The following is a 14,172-nucleotide window of genomic DNA, read 5'->3' on the forward strand; positions in this document are numbered from 1 at the left end:
CCCCCGCCCCCCTCACTGGTCGAGTTCTGAGCCACACAGTCTGTCAGGATCCCTGCTGGGATGGCGCCCCGTGGCCCACAGTGGTAACCTGCTCATGAGCAGCCCCCCTTATTGGCCTTTCTTTGCCCTTCCGTCTCTGTGCCTCCTGGGATCACCTCCCAGATAAACTGCTGCTCCCAAGGCCTTGGCTCAGTTTGCTTTGGGGGAACCCAAACTAGACTAGTGGTGTGAGCAGAGTGTGGAAGGAGCCAGAGCAGAGAGCAGTGAATTCAGCTTGCGGTGCAGGGATGGGGTGAGCAGGGCTTTATGGAGGAGGGGATCTTGAAGGATGAGAGCGGGGAGACGGCACGGGACAGAGGAAAGGGGCAGAGAATCACATGTTTGGTGAGCTTGGTGAGCCTAGCCCGGCACCTGAGCTGCAGGGAGTGAGAGCAGGGGGTGGGGGAGGGGGCCGCGGCCAGACTGGAGGGCCTGAAGGGCTGTGGTCACGGGTGTGGACTTTGTTCTGAGGGCAATGGGGAGCCACTGAGGGCTTAAGTCCAGGAGTGGCACAGCTAGATTGGAGTTCTAGGAGGTTTTGACTAACCGAGGATGGGCTGGGTGGGGAGGAAGCAGGTGGCTACTGCTGCTGTCAGGAGAGGGACGGAAACTAGACTAGGGCAGGGTGGTGGAGCTGTCGGCCAACTGTCCCACGTTGGGCTTGCAGATGCAGAGTCACCGTCAGACAGCACGTTTTCCAGGGCAGAGACAGCCCCACAGTTCCCACCTCCTGCTGCTTCTCTGACCATCTCTCCCCATCCTTGTCCAGTGTTCACCTTTCTATCCTCTTCCCATCAGGGAAGAATGGGCACTACTGGGTTCTTCACTGGGCACCTACTAGTTGCTCTTTATCACTGAAAACATTTATACCTGGTCTTGCTTCCCTCGATAGGTGATGCAGGTGCAGCAGAACATAGGTGCATGGGACCTGGGAGAAATGTTCTGGCAAATGAATTCCCTGGGAGAATCCACAGGGCCAAGTTCTTTCATGCTGCTTCAAACTCAGTGACTCATCAGATTTCCCCTTTTGACTTGACTGCCAGGAAGCTCAGAGCTAAACTCTTGACACTAATTCTCCAAGAAATTTCTCTTGGAAGATTTTCAGCAGGGACCCTGAGGGCTGCAACTGATGGATTCTAAGGGGAATTTTTTCAGTGAAGGGTCAGGTCAGAGGTGAAGGGAGGGAACTGGGCCACTGCAGCAGACCCAGAGTTCTGCCAGGTTGTGACTGCTTAGTCTCCCTCATGAGATGGGATCTGATAAGTGTTTAGACCCTAAAGCTTGCTCACTCTAGGTAATTGTGGGCCTCGGTGACTTTCAGGCATAACTCATGTCTCACTCAGGGGCCAGCCCTGCTGTTATTTTAGAGAAAAACATAAGGAAAGCGAACCCGATTTCTCACCAAGCAGCCTGAATATGCAGCACATCTGTAGGCATTTTCCGTTCTTGCCCCACGGCCTATCCTGGATCAGGGGCCCTGGTGGGTACCCTTCCCTTAATTAAGAACCAGTAGTCCCAGACTGTGGACTATGGGTTCCTTGAAGAGGGCATATGGGGATGGAGCCCATGTGACAGTGTGGGGCAGGGGAGTCAGGGACCAGGCGGGGTTGTCCCAAGGGCTCCCAGAGAGGCAAGCGCTGGTGTGGCTTGTGGCCATGGGTCTGCTCTGGTCCAGGAGAGCATGCATGGAGAGGGGGGAGGTGGGACCTAAGTAATGGAGGTGGGGCTCAAACAGGGTAACTTGAGTAAATAATGAGAACTCACACAAGAGGCCCTCAAAAACCATTTCTTTTCTCTATCTCCACATCCGTCTGTGAACGAGCTATTTATTTCTATTGTGAGACTTCATGGGGATGGAACAAATCCTGGGCTGGCACCTGCTGGAGCTCAGCAGATGTGCCCAGGGCTCCTGGAATATAGTACCTGGGTGGGTTCAGTCTGGCGTGAGCTAGGAACCCTCACCTCCAGCACATTCAGCAAAGCACAAACCGAGCTCGTTGGCAGGATGGAGAGAACCAGGCGGAAGGAAGAGGGTCTGTGTTTCGGGCTGCGGGGTGGTGCGGGGCGCAGGCGGAAGGGGCTGGCCGGAGCTGGGCCTGCCGTGGGGTGGCTCTCCTAGGCCTGGTGTGTGCGTGTGTGCGCGTGCGCCAGTGTGAGAGCCTGTTTGTGTGCCCGTGTGTGCCGCCCCCGCAGCGCCTCCTTCACACTCATCTCCCTGGCTGCCTGGAGAGCTCTTTCTACCAAATATGAAAATGACAGTTTGGCTCACCCACGCACGGAATCCTCATGCAGCTCCACTCCCTCGGCACCCCTTCTCAGATCACCCTCTGCCTGCAGCCACTGCCCCTGGGCGCGCCTCAGCCCTCACCCTCTGCCTGGCTGCTGCCCCTGACACCGCCACCCCTTCCCTCCCCCTCCTCTGATCCCCCTGGTCTCTGTCTCTGGTTCTAAGGTCTCTGTCACTTTTTTGGTCACACCCCTTCATCTGAATTAGGAGTGAGTGTGGATGAGAGTGTCCAAGGAGTGTGTATGTGTGTGTGCACCGATGGCGGCGTGCAGGCGTTTGTGTTGCGTGTGAGCGCGCATCTGCATGTGTGTATGAGAGAGAGAGTGAGCGAGCACGAGAGCCGGAGCCTGTGCCCCAGAAAGCTGGGGGATGGATGGAGGCATTTCAGGCAAACGAAGCTTTCACTCAATTACTCTTCAAGCAGCGGGAGGGGGTAGCGGCTTCACAACAATTGGACAGGTTTCCATGGTGTGTAGGAAAAGCCTTCATTTCCTGCTGACGATGGTGACAGGTGGAGCTGGCAGCAGTGCCAGAGTGCCAGGGTAGGGGGCCCAGGTCTGGTGATTGGGGCACCCGGGGTCAGGCTGGGGCTGCAGGCCTCTGGGACCTCTTTCAGTGGGGGGTAGGGGGGCAGGTAACAACTGAGCAGGAGGAATCTGGTGGACATGCAGGGAGCTGAGGGGATCCTGGAGACTACCCCATAGATCTGCATTCTGTGGAGATCTGAGAAGGCTTCCTGGAGGAGGCAAACTGTCTCCTAGGAATTGTAGGGCTGTTGACTGTGGAATGGGGCAGACCTATTTGGTGAGGTCCTGAGGATGAGAACTGGGTCAGCGATGAGGGCTCCAGCGTTGTCTTTGCTTTGAGTCTATCCTCTGCCTGGGTGCGTACTCCTGAGAGTAGGGGGCCCGGTCTGAGTCATTCTTGGACCCATAGCACCTGGACTAGCCTGGTTCATTGTAGACTCAGGGGTGGAGAAACTTCCAGGACTCCAAGAGCATCTGCACGGAATCTGAGCAAGGTTTCAAATGAGGGAGGGGCGTCCCCGGCCGGAGGGACAGTGGGAGAATGTCCTGAAAGGGGGAAGTTCCGTGAGCCCGCGAGGCTGGAGGGGGAAGCCTGGGCACCCTGCAGGGGGCTGGCTGGACGGGGTTTGTCCAGGAAAGAGTGGATTATTCCTGCAGGCAAAACACAGCATTCTTGCCACATCCCAGAGACGTGGCCTGTGATGCCTGGCCTCGCGTGGGCCCACGGTGGAGCTCGGAGGCCAAGAGACAGGGACAGACCTGAGGTGTCTCCTGGCTTGAGCCTCTACCCATTTGCTGGGTGACCTGGGACACGTGAGATCGCCTCTCTTACAGCCTCGTCTCATCATAAATCCAGGCATCTAACCCTGGGCTGGGGGCCCCTGCAGCCTTGGGGACATGAAGGGACTGGGAGTTCCACTCAGGCCTCTGCCCTCAGCGAGGGCCCCACAGACGCTGCTGCTGCTGTGACTGTGATGTCCAGTCGCCACCTGAGGTTAGCCTGGGACCTCTTGGCTCCTCAGTTCTCCCGTCTGAGGAATGGGGCGAATCCTTCCTGCTTCAGAGGCTGCCCTGGAAGCTGGGGCAGGAGCCGCCTGGCACAGTGCTGGGTGTGCAGTGGGGACCCGGCGTCTCTGCCTGTCCTTTCCTTTGCTCCCTGGCTGCATCTGCTGGGATCCTCGGGGCAGTCTGGGAGGTAGATGTCACCCGCCCAGCTTACAGAGGGGGAGACAGGCCCAAGGAGACAGCCCCAAGCCACAGGGCTGACGGGGCTTAATTGGGATTCTGACTCCTTTTCTCACTCATTGCTTCCAGGCTGGTGTGGACGTGGGTGGCCTGGCCCATGGCTCTGGCTGACCCTCCCGCTCCCCACCTCATTCTCCTCCGCTCTCTTTGCAGGATGGTCGAGTACTCCCTGGACCTTCAGAACATCAACCTGTCAGCCATCCGTACTGTGCGTGTCCTGAGGCCCCTCAAAGCCATCAACCGTGTGCCCAGTGAGTTGGTGCCCCCTGCCCTGACCCAGCCCTCCCAGTGCCCAGTGCTGGGCACGAGATCCTTCAGTGACTGGACAGATGTAGGCCCTGCTCCCAGGGGCTCTTGGGACAGTATCTGAAGATGCTGGGAGGTGGCCCTGATGCTTCTGGGTCCCCAAAGGACTCAGATTGCAGCAAGTTCTGGCTTTTCGGGGACAAGGCTCCTTGGCGGGGGGAAATGGGGCGCTGTCAAGGTGGCCTGTGTGTGAAAATAAGCTGCTTGGTTTGAGGGAGTACATTGTGCAGAATTTCACTGGGGGGGGGGCTCCCGGACTCCTCCACTTGTGCTGACTGACTTAGAACTCGAGCTCCCAAACCCCTCATCACCCCCACCATAGGGCCACCCCCATAGGGCCATTCACCCTCCCCCACCCCGACCATCTGCCTGTCCATCCGTCCGTCCACCCACCCATCCGCCTGTCTACCCACCTCGTGTTGAGAGAGGTTATTGGATAACAAACCCTGACATCTGCCCAGACTCATGCAGCTTTCAGAGCTTTTCCTCCCTGTGATTGTTTTTGAGCCTTACAGTCCCCCTGGGAGGGAGGTGGGCTGTTCTCCTGAAAAACTGAGATGAAAAAACCGAGACTTGGAAACACAAGGTTACTTGCCCAAGAGGTCTCCTGACTCTTTCCACTGCCCTGGGTCAGGAATGGGATGGGATCCAGGGAAGGAGATGGGGGGCCCTGCTTGCATGGGCTTCAGCCCTGATGGGGAAGGACAGGAACTTTATGAGCATCTGCTCACCTCCTGTGTGCCAGGCACTTGACTTAAATTAATCCTGTCAACAATGCGCTTGAGGCTCAGAGAGGTTAAGTGGCTTGCAGAAAGTCACACAGCAGTTCTGGGGCAAGGCAGAGGGATCTGAGCAGAGCTAAGTCCGTTCTAAGCCCAGCTCTTTCCCTGGCTCCATCTGAACTCTTGCTTCTCCTCCCCCCCTGAGCCTGTTTCCCCATCTTTAGATGGGAGGGCTCCTTGCCCCTCTTCCTCCTCCACAGTCAGCACTGACTCCACTCCCCCCATACCCAGCTGTGGGTCCCTTGGGGGTGCCCTGCCACTCGTCCCACCCAGTCCACCTCTCTGCAGCCGTCTGCCATGAGTACCCTGAAGGCTGGCCTGACTCTGGGTTCACGGAGCCTGTCGGTCAGCCCAGGCAGGCCTGGTCGGGCAGTGGATGCAATGCTCTGGGATTTGTGGAGCAAGGTGACCTGGAGGGGCTGGCTGGCTTGCATTGGGCAAGGTACAGAGAGGCTCCTGGGGGGCTGGAGTCTCAAGGTCGCATGTACAAGGTCACCTCCCCACCGGTGAACCTTGACTGATGGGAAACTCCAGGGGTCCCTGAGAGCTGCTGTGAGGGTCCTGAGGGACAGGTTGAGAGGTGGGGGTGGGGGGTGAGCAGTGAGAACCAAAGCTGTGGGGGTGGGGGGAGGAGCAGTTCAGCTGTAGCACCTTTGCCCCTCCCACTGTCCTGGGAGACTCGCTCGGGGGCAGGGAAGGGACATCCAGAGAGGCCGTCCTAGGTGCCAGCTTCTCTATCCTTCCCTTATTCTAGAAGACACCTTAGAGATCACCTAGTTCAAAATCATCTTACCTCATTTAACAAATGAAAGTGAGGCCCAGAGAGGGCCATGACCAGTCCAAGGTCACACAGCAGGGACTAAACTGGAGCCCGTTCTAACCAGGACACTTTCCCCAGTGGCATGTGTTCCTCTCCCTCAGGCTCCACCTCCCTCTGCTGGGAAACTGGCCACAGTGGGCTTCGTTCCCTCAGCGCCCAGAACGATGCCAGGTGCATAGAAGGCACTCAATAAATAGGTGTGAAGTGGACCCACAGGGCAGGTGTTATGGAGCAGTCGTCCTGTGCCAGGGCCACAGTGCCGTCAGCGCTCAGACAGAGAGGCACTGGCATGTGGAGCACCCGGGGTGCAGGGCAGGGCAGAGTGGGGGACGCTGGGGGTCTGAGGTGATATCTGTGCAGAGACTCAGCAGGATATGGGGATTAACCAGGCAAGGGAGTGTTTTAGACATGCCAGGCAGTGGGGAGAAGAATGAGGGAGTGAGCTGGACATAGGACTGCTCTGGTAATGTGGATGAGTGATGGCCAGGCTGGGCAGGATGGAGAGGAGCAGGTGATCGGAGGCTCTGTTTTGGTCTTGGAGAGTCACGGAGGAAGCCCGCGTCTGGCCCGGGCAACCTCAGCAGGGAGGGCACAGGGCAGGGCCACATCTCTCTGGGTCCCCCACTCAGTGTTCCCATTTCTGTCCTGCAGGAAGCAGCCACCATATGGCCACTATCACTCTCCTGGCCATGCAGCCCACAGGCCCGGCCCCCTTTCTAGAGATGTGTGTGTATATGCCGGGGTCACACATGGTGTTTGTACATGATCCTGTGGTCTACACCTCCCTTCAGGTCTCTGGATCTGACAGGCATGAGAGTAGCCATGTGACAAGACATTTGAGAAGAGATGGTTTAGAAGAGGGGTGGACAGGGTAGACACACAGGGTCTCTGTGGGTAGGTTTCCATACATCTGTGTGTGTGTGTGTGTGTGTGCGCACACACACGCATGCCTGTGAGTGTGCAGGTCTCTGTATCCATGAGAGACCATGTATTGTATGTATATGTGTGTGCACACGTGGGGTTGTGTGCATGTGCGGTGTGTAAACATGGGGGTGTGTGCACATGTGGGGGGAGGTGGGCACCTGTGTCTCCTTCCCGGCCCCCCGCCTCCCTCTCTTGCTGGCTGCGAAGGGAGCTCATTAGGCGGCTCCTGGCTGTGGGGGTGACTCCAGGCCTCCAGTGCCAGTCTGTCCGGTTCTCTGGAGAAGACCCCAGGTTGGGCCCTGCGCTTCTGGAGGCTCCAATTTTGGAGGCTGGGTGGTCTGGAGAGCCCAGAGAGGAGTTTGGATCTTTCTTCAGGGTCCTCTTTCCTGCTAATAGGCTTCGCTGGGTGGCCCAGGGTGGCCCGAGGTGGGGAGTTCTGTTCCTGCTCTGAGCTGATTCCACCTCTCAGCGAACAAACGAGTCTCCAATTTTGCTTTCTCAGAATCTGACATGGGGAGTTGTTGGCGGCATGAACCCTCCAGGATCCCAGATATAACCAATGTGCCCCCCTGGAAAGGGACCTTAAGATAAATTCATATTCATGAGCAACTTAATTAACAGGAGCCTCAGGTCGTTGGAGCAGGTCCGCTGGTCCAGACCCTCATTTAAAGAATGGGATGCTGCTTTCCCGGGTGCTGCTTGTTCTGCCCAGAGTCACCGGGGAATGAGCGGCACTGGGAGCTGGGAGGGCAGGCACAGGCTTATAGAAGTGTCTCTTTGAGAGGTCTGCTTGGTTGCCTCCTTTTTTTCTAGATGTTTCCCTGAACATTCCAAGTCCTCTCATTTATCTTCAGAGCGGCTTCTGCCCTGGGACGCATTCTTTTCAACAATAGCCTGTAGCTTTCAGTTTGGCCACTAGATGGCAGGCTAGAGAACTGGACTGGGCAAAGTCAAATTATGGGTTATTAATTGCAAAGCTGTGGAGAGTGGGATGGCTGCCTACAGTTCAGAAAGTAGTGTAAAAACATGACCAACCAAGAAGACTCAGTCAGGCTGTCAGGGAGTGTAAGTTCTGCTTCTTAGCTCAGCTGGGAGCCTGCTGTGTGACCTGGGAAGCCTCTTGGTGTCTCTGGGCCTGTTTCCTTACTTCCACAAAGGAGAAGGAGGTACTGATTAGATGTATGATTCTCGACTTTGTCCAGGATGGACGGGGCGCCTTTACAGAGCCTCGTGAAATATGTCCCTCCACCCCGCTCCTTCAGGTCTGTCCTGACCACTCAACCGGTTATGGACAGAAGGCAGGAGATAGCATGGAGGAGAAGGTTGGGAGGGAGGGAAGAAGCATAGACTGTGAGTCAGGAGGCTGGGTTCTGGTTCCTCTCTCTATGACCTTTCATGAGTCCCTGTCTCTTTCTGGGCCTTGGCAAGATGGGGCTGGATTATCTTTGAAAGTGCTGCCTCTTGGCACCAGCGGACTCCTGGCCTCACCCAGCTTACACGCCCCTCAAGCAGCTGTAGTGCCTCCCAGAACCCACTGGCCAAGCCATTTAAACATGGAAAGTGCTTTTTATCTCCAGTAAGAAACTAGGGCAGTTACTCTAATGCCTGAGCCAGCTGAGTCTGAGCTGCTGGCCCACATCTGCACCTGGCCGCTGCACACCTGGCCCAGGCTCGGAAGGGAAGCCAGGGGAGCTCGGGGGCAGCTGCTGGGAATGCTGAGCCTCCCCTCGGCCACTGCCCACCTCCCAGAGCCCTGTCCCCTGACAACCCCTGAACCCCTGGTTCAGCATGGACCCACCTCAGTGCAAGGGCCTCTGGGCTGGGCCTGGGATGCGGTGGAGCGAGGTGGAGCCTGCCTCCGGTGGCAGGGCCCGTGGACAGGGAGGCAGAGCTAACAGTCCTGTGGGGAGGGCTACTGTTGGACTTCAGCTGCTGGACCAGGAACTGGAGATTTACTCTCTATTGAGAGGCCCATGGGCTAGTCCCTTCACCTGCCCATCGTGAAACCCTGGGCCTCCATTTCTCTAATGACAAGATGAGCTTAATAATACCAGTTTCCATATAGTTTTGTAAGGATGAAATGCTTTGTGTGTAGAGAACTTGGCCCAGAGCCTTGTATGCAGTAAGTAGTCAATAGGTGCTACTATTATGAAGAAGGTGCTGGGAGCATTGAGGATAGAGGGTGGGGACATCAGGACCTCTTCAGAAGCAGCTGGGTTTGGAAGATGCTCACCACATGCACAGAGGGCTGGGGCGGGGGTGGTCCTGGCAGACGGAGTGGAATTGCTTGTGCAGAGGCGGAGAGGAGCCGCTGTCCTGGGAACAGTGGAGCTGGGCAGAGGACTGCATGTCAGGGGGAGGCAGGAGGTGAGTGTTCCACGTCTTTGAGGGATTTCCTAATGACAATAAACGGCTAAATTTTATCAGGTGCTTTACATGATTGTTATTTCACCTTCATAACAGCCCTAGGCAGAGAGAGGTTGAGTAACCTGCCCAAGGCCACACAGCTGGCCAGTGCTTTTTGCCCCCTTTCACGACCTCCTTCCTTTCCTTTTAGTGTGTAGACATTCAGCCACCTACTCCATCTACAGGGCATCAGAAAGACCCCTGTCCAGGGTCCAGGCAGAAAGGTCCTGTAGACTACAGTAATGCCCTTTCTCTCCTGGTCTACCCCCAAGGTTAGTGTGCTCTGGACCTTTGAACGCCTTTCACCATCAGGATGCAGACCTCTCATGGTGCTGAGCCCTGTGCAGCTCTATGGGAACGAGTCAGGGCAGGAAGGATTGCACAGTGGTCAGTGCAGAGTGTGGCCTCAGAGTCGCTCTGCCAGCCTTCAAAGCTTAGGCTAATTCACTGCAGGGCCTGGGGAACGAGTCTTCTCTTGCTTCGGACCCCTGTCTGCATTGTACGGATTGGGGATGGCACATGGCACTTCCGTGTAGGTTAATCTGCAGTGCCAGGTGTAGACCAGGTGCCCTGTTAACTACCCATCCCAGCCCTCCTCACGAGGGAGGGTCCCAGTGTCGGGGCTACTGACTGCATTATCCTGAACTTAGATCAGAGTTTGTGCCTAGGATCTTAGCCAGTGGCTCCACTTCAGTTTCTCTATCCATATAAAGGGGACCCAGCCCTCCTTTGCTAGGCCCTGGGGCTGCAAAATATCCTCATGACACCTGCTCGTAGAAGGGGTGCCCAGCGAAGGCGCCGACACCAGGCGTCGATCACGTGGGAGTCTCATACTCCGCACCTATTGGCAGGAGGGTTGGGGGCCTTGAAACAGAGCTTGCATGAGAATCTCAGCATCTTCACTGTACACGTGTGTTTACTGGGGCCTGGGGTGCAGCTGAAGGAGGCTCTGACCCTGGGCAGGACCTTGGACTTTAGAGTGTCTGTTCTTGGCACCCACGAGGGGCTCCCAGCCACCCTGGGGAAGAAAGGCTTGGCAGCCCCCAGGAAAGGAAGGGAGGGGAGGAGGGAGGCGGGGAGAGAAAAGTGGCAATGCAGTGGAGGGGCCTGATTTCCCCAGAGCTGCTGCCTTTTGGAAAGGATGGGGGTTGGGGGGGAGAACATCTGGCCAGAGCATCTGATGAGAACCTGACTTGGAAACAGGAAAGAGCAGCCAGGACTGTGGAAGGAAATGCTTGGGGTCGGGGTGGGGGTGGGGGTGGGGGTGGGATGAAGGTCCCCCTCCCACCACCATGGGAGGGAGTGATTCCTGGACAGGACACCGGATCAAGGGAGAGAGCCACTGTGTATTCATTCATTCATTCATCCAATCACCCATTCATCCAAAGTAGCATGCGCTAAGGCACCACCGGGCCAGGCTTCGGTCCGATGTGCGGTCCCGGAGAAGACTCAGATGCAGCCCCTTTTCTGCAGGCAGACACTGGAGCCAGGCGCTATCGGCCACGGGGACACGTGCTCCAACAGAGGCAGCAGGGGCTGAGGGGAAGGGCCACCAACTACTTTGAGGAGGCTTCACAGAGGAGAGGGAAAGGATGTTTGAAGAATGAGTAGGAGGGCAGCAGGGGCACAGTGGGGGTGGGGACCTTCAGTGGGACAGGGCCAGGCCCACCCCCCAGGGTGTGAGCACTGACGGCCTTGGGGAGGACTCGGAGGCCTCCCTGGGCTGGAGGGTGCAGGGCTGCCAACTCCTTGCCTAGGGTTTGTTTCTTATCTCAGGTGGGTGCTGAGGCCCCTCCCTGGCTGGGCCTGGCCAGCAGCTGTGTCCTCTGCAGCCTGGCCGTATGCTGCCTGGCCTGCCCTCCCGGCACCCACTGTGCCCCTGATTAGTTGGCACTGGCCGTGGCAGGAGCAGCAGACGGCCTCTCCCGGCTGCTCAGCGCTCTCCACTGACCTGGCCAGACACGAGAGAGGGGAGCCCCATGGCCAGCCACAGCCTCAGCGCCCCTTGCCCTCGGCCTGCCTCCCTTCTCCCGGCTGCAGGCTGTACCCCGGCAGAGGCTGGCGTGAGTTCGGCTCTTTCTACTTGAGCTGGCCTGGCAGAGGGGCCGCGCTAATCTGGCCTGACAGTGCCCGTCTGCAGGGAGCACCCCAGACCCCCGGGGGAGACGCCTGTCAGGAAGTGCACCCCATCTCCTCCTGGGTCCCTACTGCCCCGAAGGGCCCCTGTCTGGCTGCTGCCCGGCTTCCCTCAGGGCAGGGGGTCTGGTCTGGGGGTCTGGTCTGGGGGTCCCTGGTGAGAAGGGGTGAAAAGGTTGAGCAGCTCTGTCAGTTTGTCCACCCGTCATCCGTCTCCCCCAGCTCCTGGCTTTAAATGCTGCCTAGAGAGTATCTCTACTCTAATGCCTCCCACATGACACTCTAGGCCATACTTCCCTCTTCTGAACCCCGGACCCCGAGAGCTTACGAAACGACTTCACGTGGTTGTGCACCAGGCACCCCGAATTCCACGTGTCCCGGTGGAGCCCTGTCTCCACTGATGGCCGCTCTGTGCCTCTGGCCTCGGGCCCCTGACCTTGGAGCTGCCCTGGCTCCTCTCTTCTACCCACACCACATCCTGCCCCTTGGCTCAACCTTTAAAATGTCTCCAGAATCCAGCCACGCCCCCCTCCACTGCCATTGTCATCTGGACCCAGCCAGATGTGCAGTATCAGGCTGGCAGGTAAGAGATGGCTGCGGCAGGCCAGGCGGAATGGAGAGGAGCAGGTGGACAGAGGCCCAGTTCCCATCCTGGAGAGTCACGGGCCCGAGCAACGTCAGAGGGCACAGCACAGGGCCACATCTCTCTGGGCGTCCCCCTCTGGGCTTGCTATTTCTGTCCCTCAGGAGGCAGCTACCATGTGTCCACTGTTACACCCCTGGTCATGCAGCCCACAGGCCCGGCCCACTTTCTGGAGATGCGAGCATGTGCTGGGGTCACACATGGGCATTTGTACAGCAGCCGCAGGCTGTGTCCCCTTTCGGGCCTCCCTCTTCTGCCCTGGCCCAGCAGCCGGGGAGAGTCTTTCCAGCCTCTCAGACCATGACTCTCTTCTGCCCACTGCTCTCAGCGTGAGTAGAAGCCGGAGTCACACTCACCTGCAGGCAGCCCCCTCGTTCGCGCCCCTCCCGCCCTTGCCCTCTGCCTGGAGAGCTCTTCCCCAGATGTGCTCACAGCTGCCCCATGCACCTGGCCGGTGAGGCCTTTCCCGGCCCCCGCTTTAAACCAGCCTGACCCCCGGCCCTAACCTGGCACTCCCCATCCCCTCCCCCACTCCGCTTTTTGTTTCTGTAGCACGTTTCCCCAGCAAATGAGGAAATGCACTTATTTATTATGCTTGTTGTTTTCTGTCTGTCTCTCCCTTCCCTGAGCTAGAATATTGGTTTCACAAGGGCAGAGGACTTGGTGTGGTATTTTTTTAACTGATGTATCCCTAGGGCTTAGAGTGGTGCCTGGTGCATCGTAGGCCCTCACTAAATAGTTGTTGAATGGACCCATCCACTCTCACTCCTCCGTTCATTCACAGTGCCCTCCTCAGAGGGGCCGCTCTGTGCCAGGCCCTGGGCTGGACTGGCGGACGTGGGGCCCTGGTGGGCCTGGCACTCCTGGTTTCCGGGGGAGGGCAGGGCTGTGAGCTGATGAACACTGACATTGTAGTAAGTGCGGCGGTGGAGGGCGGGCGGGGCTGAGGCAGCTCACTGCGGGGGCACGAGCCCAGCCCGGGGACCAGAAGAGGTGTCCACGCAGCTGAGGTCTGAAAACAGAAGAGAGATGGCCTGGGTGTGTGCGAGGGCCTGGAGGTGACCCAGGAACGGGAAGTGCGTGGGTCTGGCTCCAGCATGGACCCCCTCCTGCCTCGGGAAGTGGACCCAGCATTGTCCCTGGGGGCACAATAGTAACAGGAACCCTTATGGCAGAGTCGGGGAGGGTGATATGGGTGGGGGCAGGTGTGCAGAGGCGGGGAGTCGGGGTGCTGGGGGCATCTGCAGTCTGGCTGGTGCAGCAGGTTCAGGGGAGGCAAGGAGGGCAGAGGGATGTGAGGCTGGGAGAGAGGCTGGAGGCTGACTGTGGGGGCCTGTGAGCAGGGGATGGGAGCAGGCGGGGTAAGGATTTACACCTTCCTCATGGGGGTAGATGGGCTTCTGACTTTGGGGGCACCTCCCTCTGAGGTGTCCTGGCCTTAGGGTGGTCCTGAGTCTGGATAGGAACCGCTGTCCTCTTCTGTAGATGAGGCCACTGGGTCCCAGAGAGGGCCAGCTCTGCCTCGAGGCTGCCCAGCCAGGAATGGGACAGATGTCCTGTCCTGGGTCGCTGCTTTAGATGCTCATCAGGATATGCACCACACTGGATGTTCTGAGGACTCCGGGGTCCTCTTTCTGTTCTTGGCTGAGGAAGCAGGGCCCTCAGCCACACTCCTGGGTGGCCTGCAGCCTGCCCTCATCAAGGCCCACCTGGTCCCCACCCCAGGCAGAAGGCCTGAAAAGTCACACCAAGAGAGCAGACCAGGTAAGCTTCATCCTGCGAGAGGATAAAGGAGAGCCGTCGGGAGCTAGAGGCAGGAGGCCTTCATGACTAACTGGAGGTGAGAATCAGAGAAGACTGCCTGAAGGAGGAGGCTTTGGCTGGCGGAGGGTGTGGGGGGAGACAAATAGAAAGAATGGTCCGAGGCAGATGGTGATAGGTCTTAAAGGCAGTCTCTCTTTCCCTCCATCTCTGTTCTCTGTCTGTGTTTCTCTCTCTCTCTCTCTGTTTCACTTTCTCTGTCTCTGTTTCTCTCTCTTCTGTATCCAGTGCCATGG

At 57.9% G+C, this 14,172-nt stretch overlaps 1 protein-coding gene across 1 annotated transcript in view; it reads left to right on the forward strand.

Moving 5' to 3' along the window:
- CACNA1I (calcium voltage-gated channel subunit alpha1 I) overlaps positions 1-14,172 on the forward strand; it is a 126,668-nt gene that overhangs the window by 60,643 nt on the left and 51,853 nt on the right. The window contains exon 6 of the mRNA XM_072973559.1: positions 4,252-4,349. Coding sequence (XP_072829660.1) covers positions 4,252-4,349 — 98 coding nt within the window. The remainder of the gene's footprint in view (positions 1-4,251; positions 4,350-14,172) is intronic.

Source organism: Vicugna pacos, chromosome 12, assembly GCF_048564905.1.
Source record: "Vicugna pacos chromosome 12, VicPac4, whole genome shotgun sequence".
NCBI classification, from domain to species: domain Eukaryota; kingdom Metazoa; phylum Chordata; class Mammalia; order Artiodactyla; family Camelidae; genus Vicugna; species Vicugna pacos.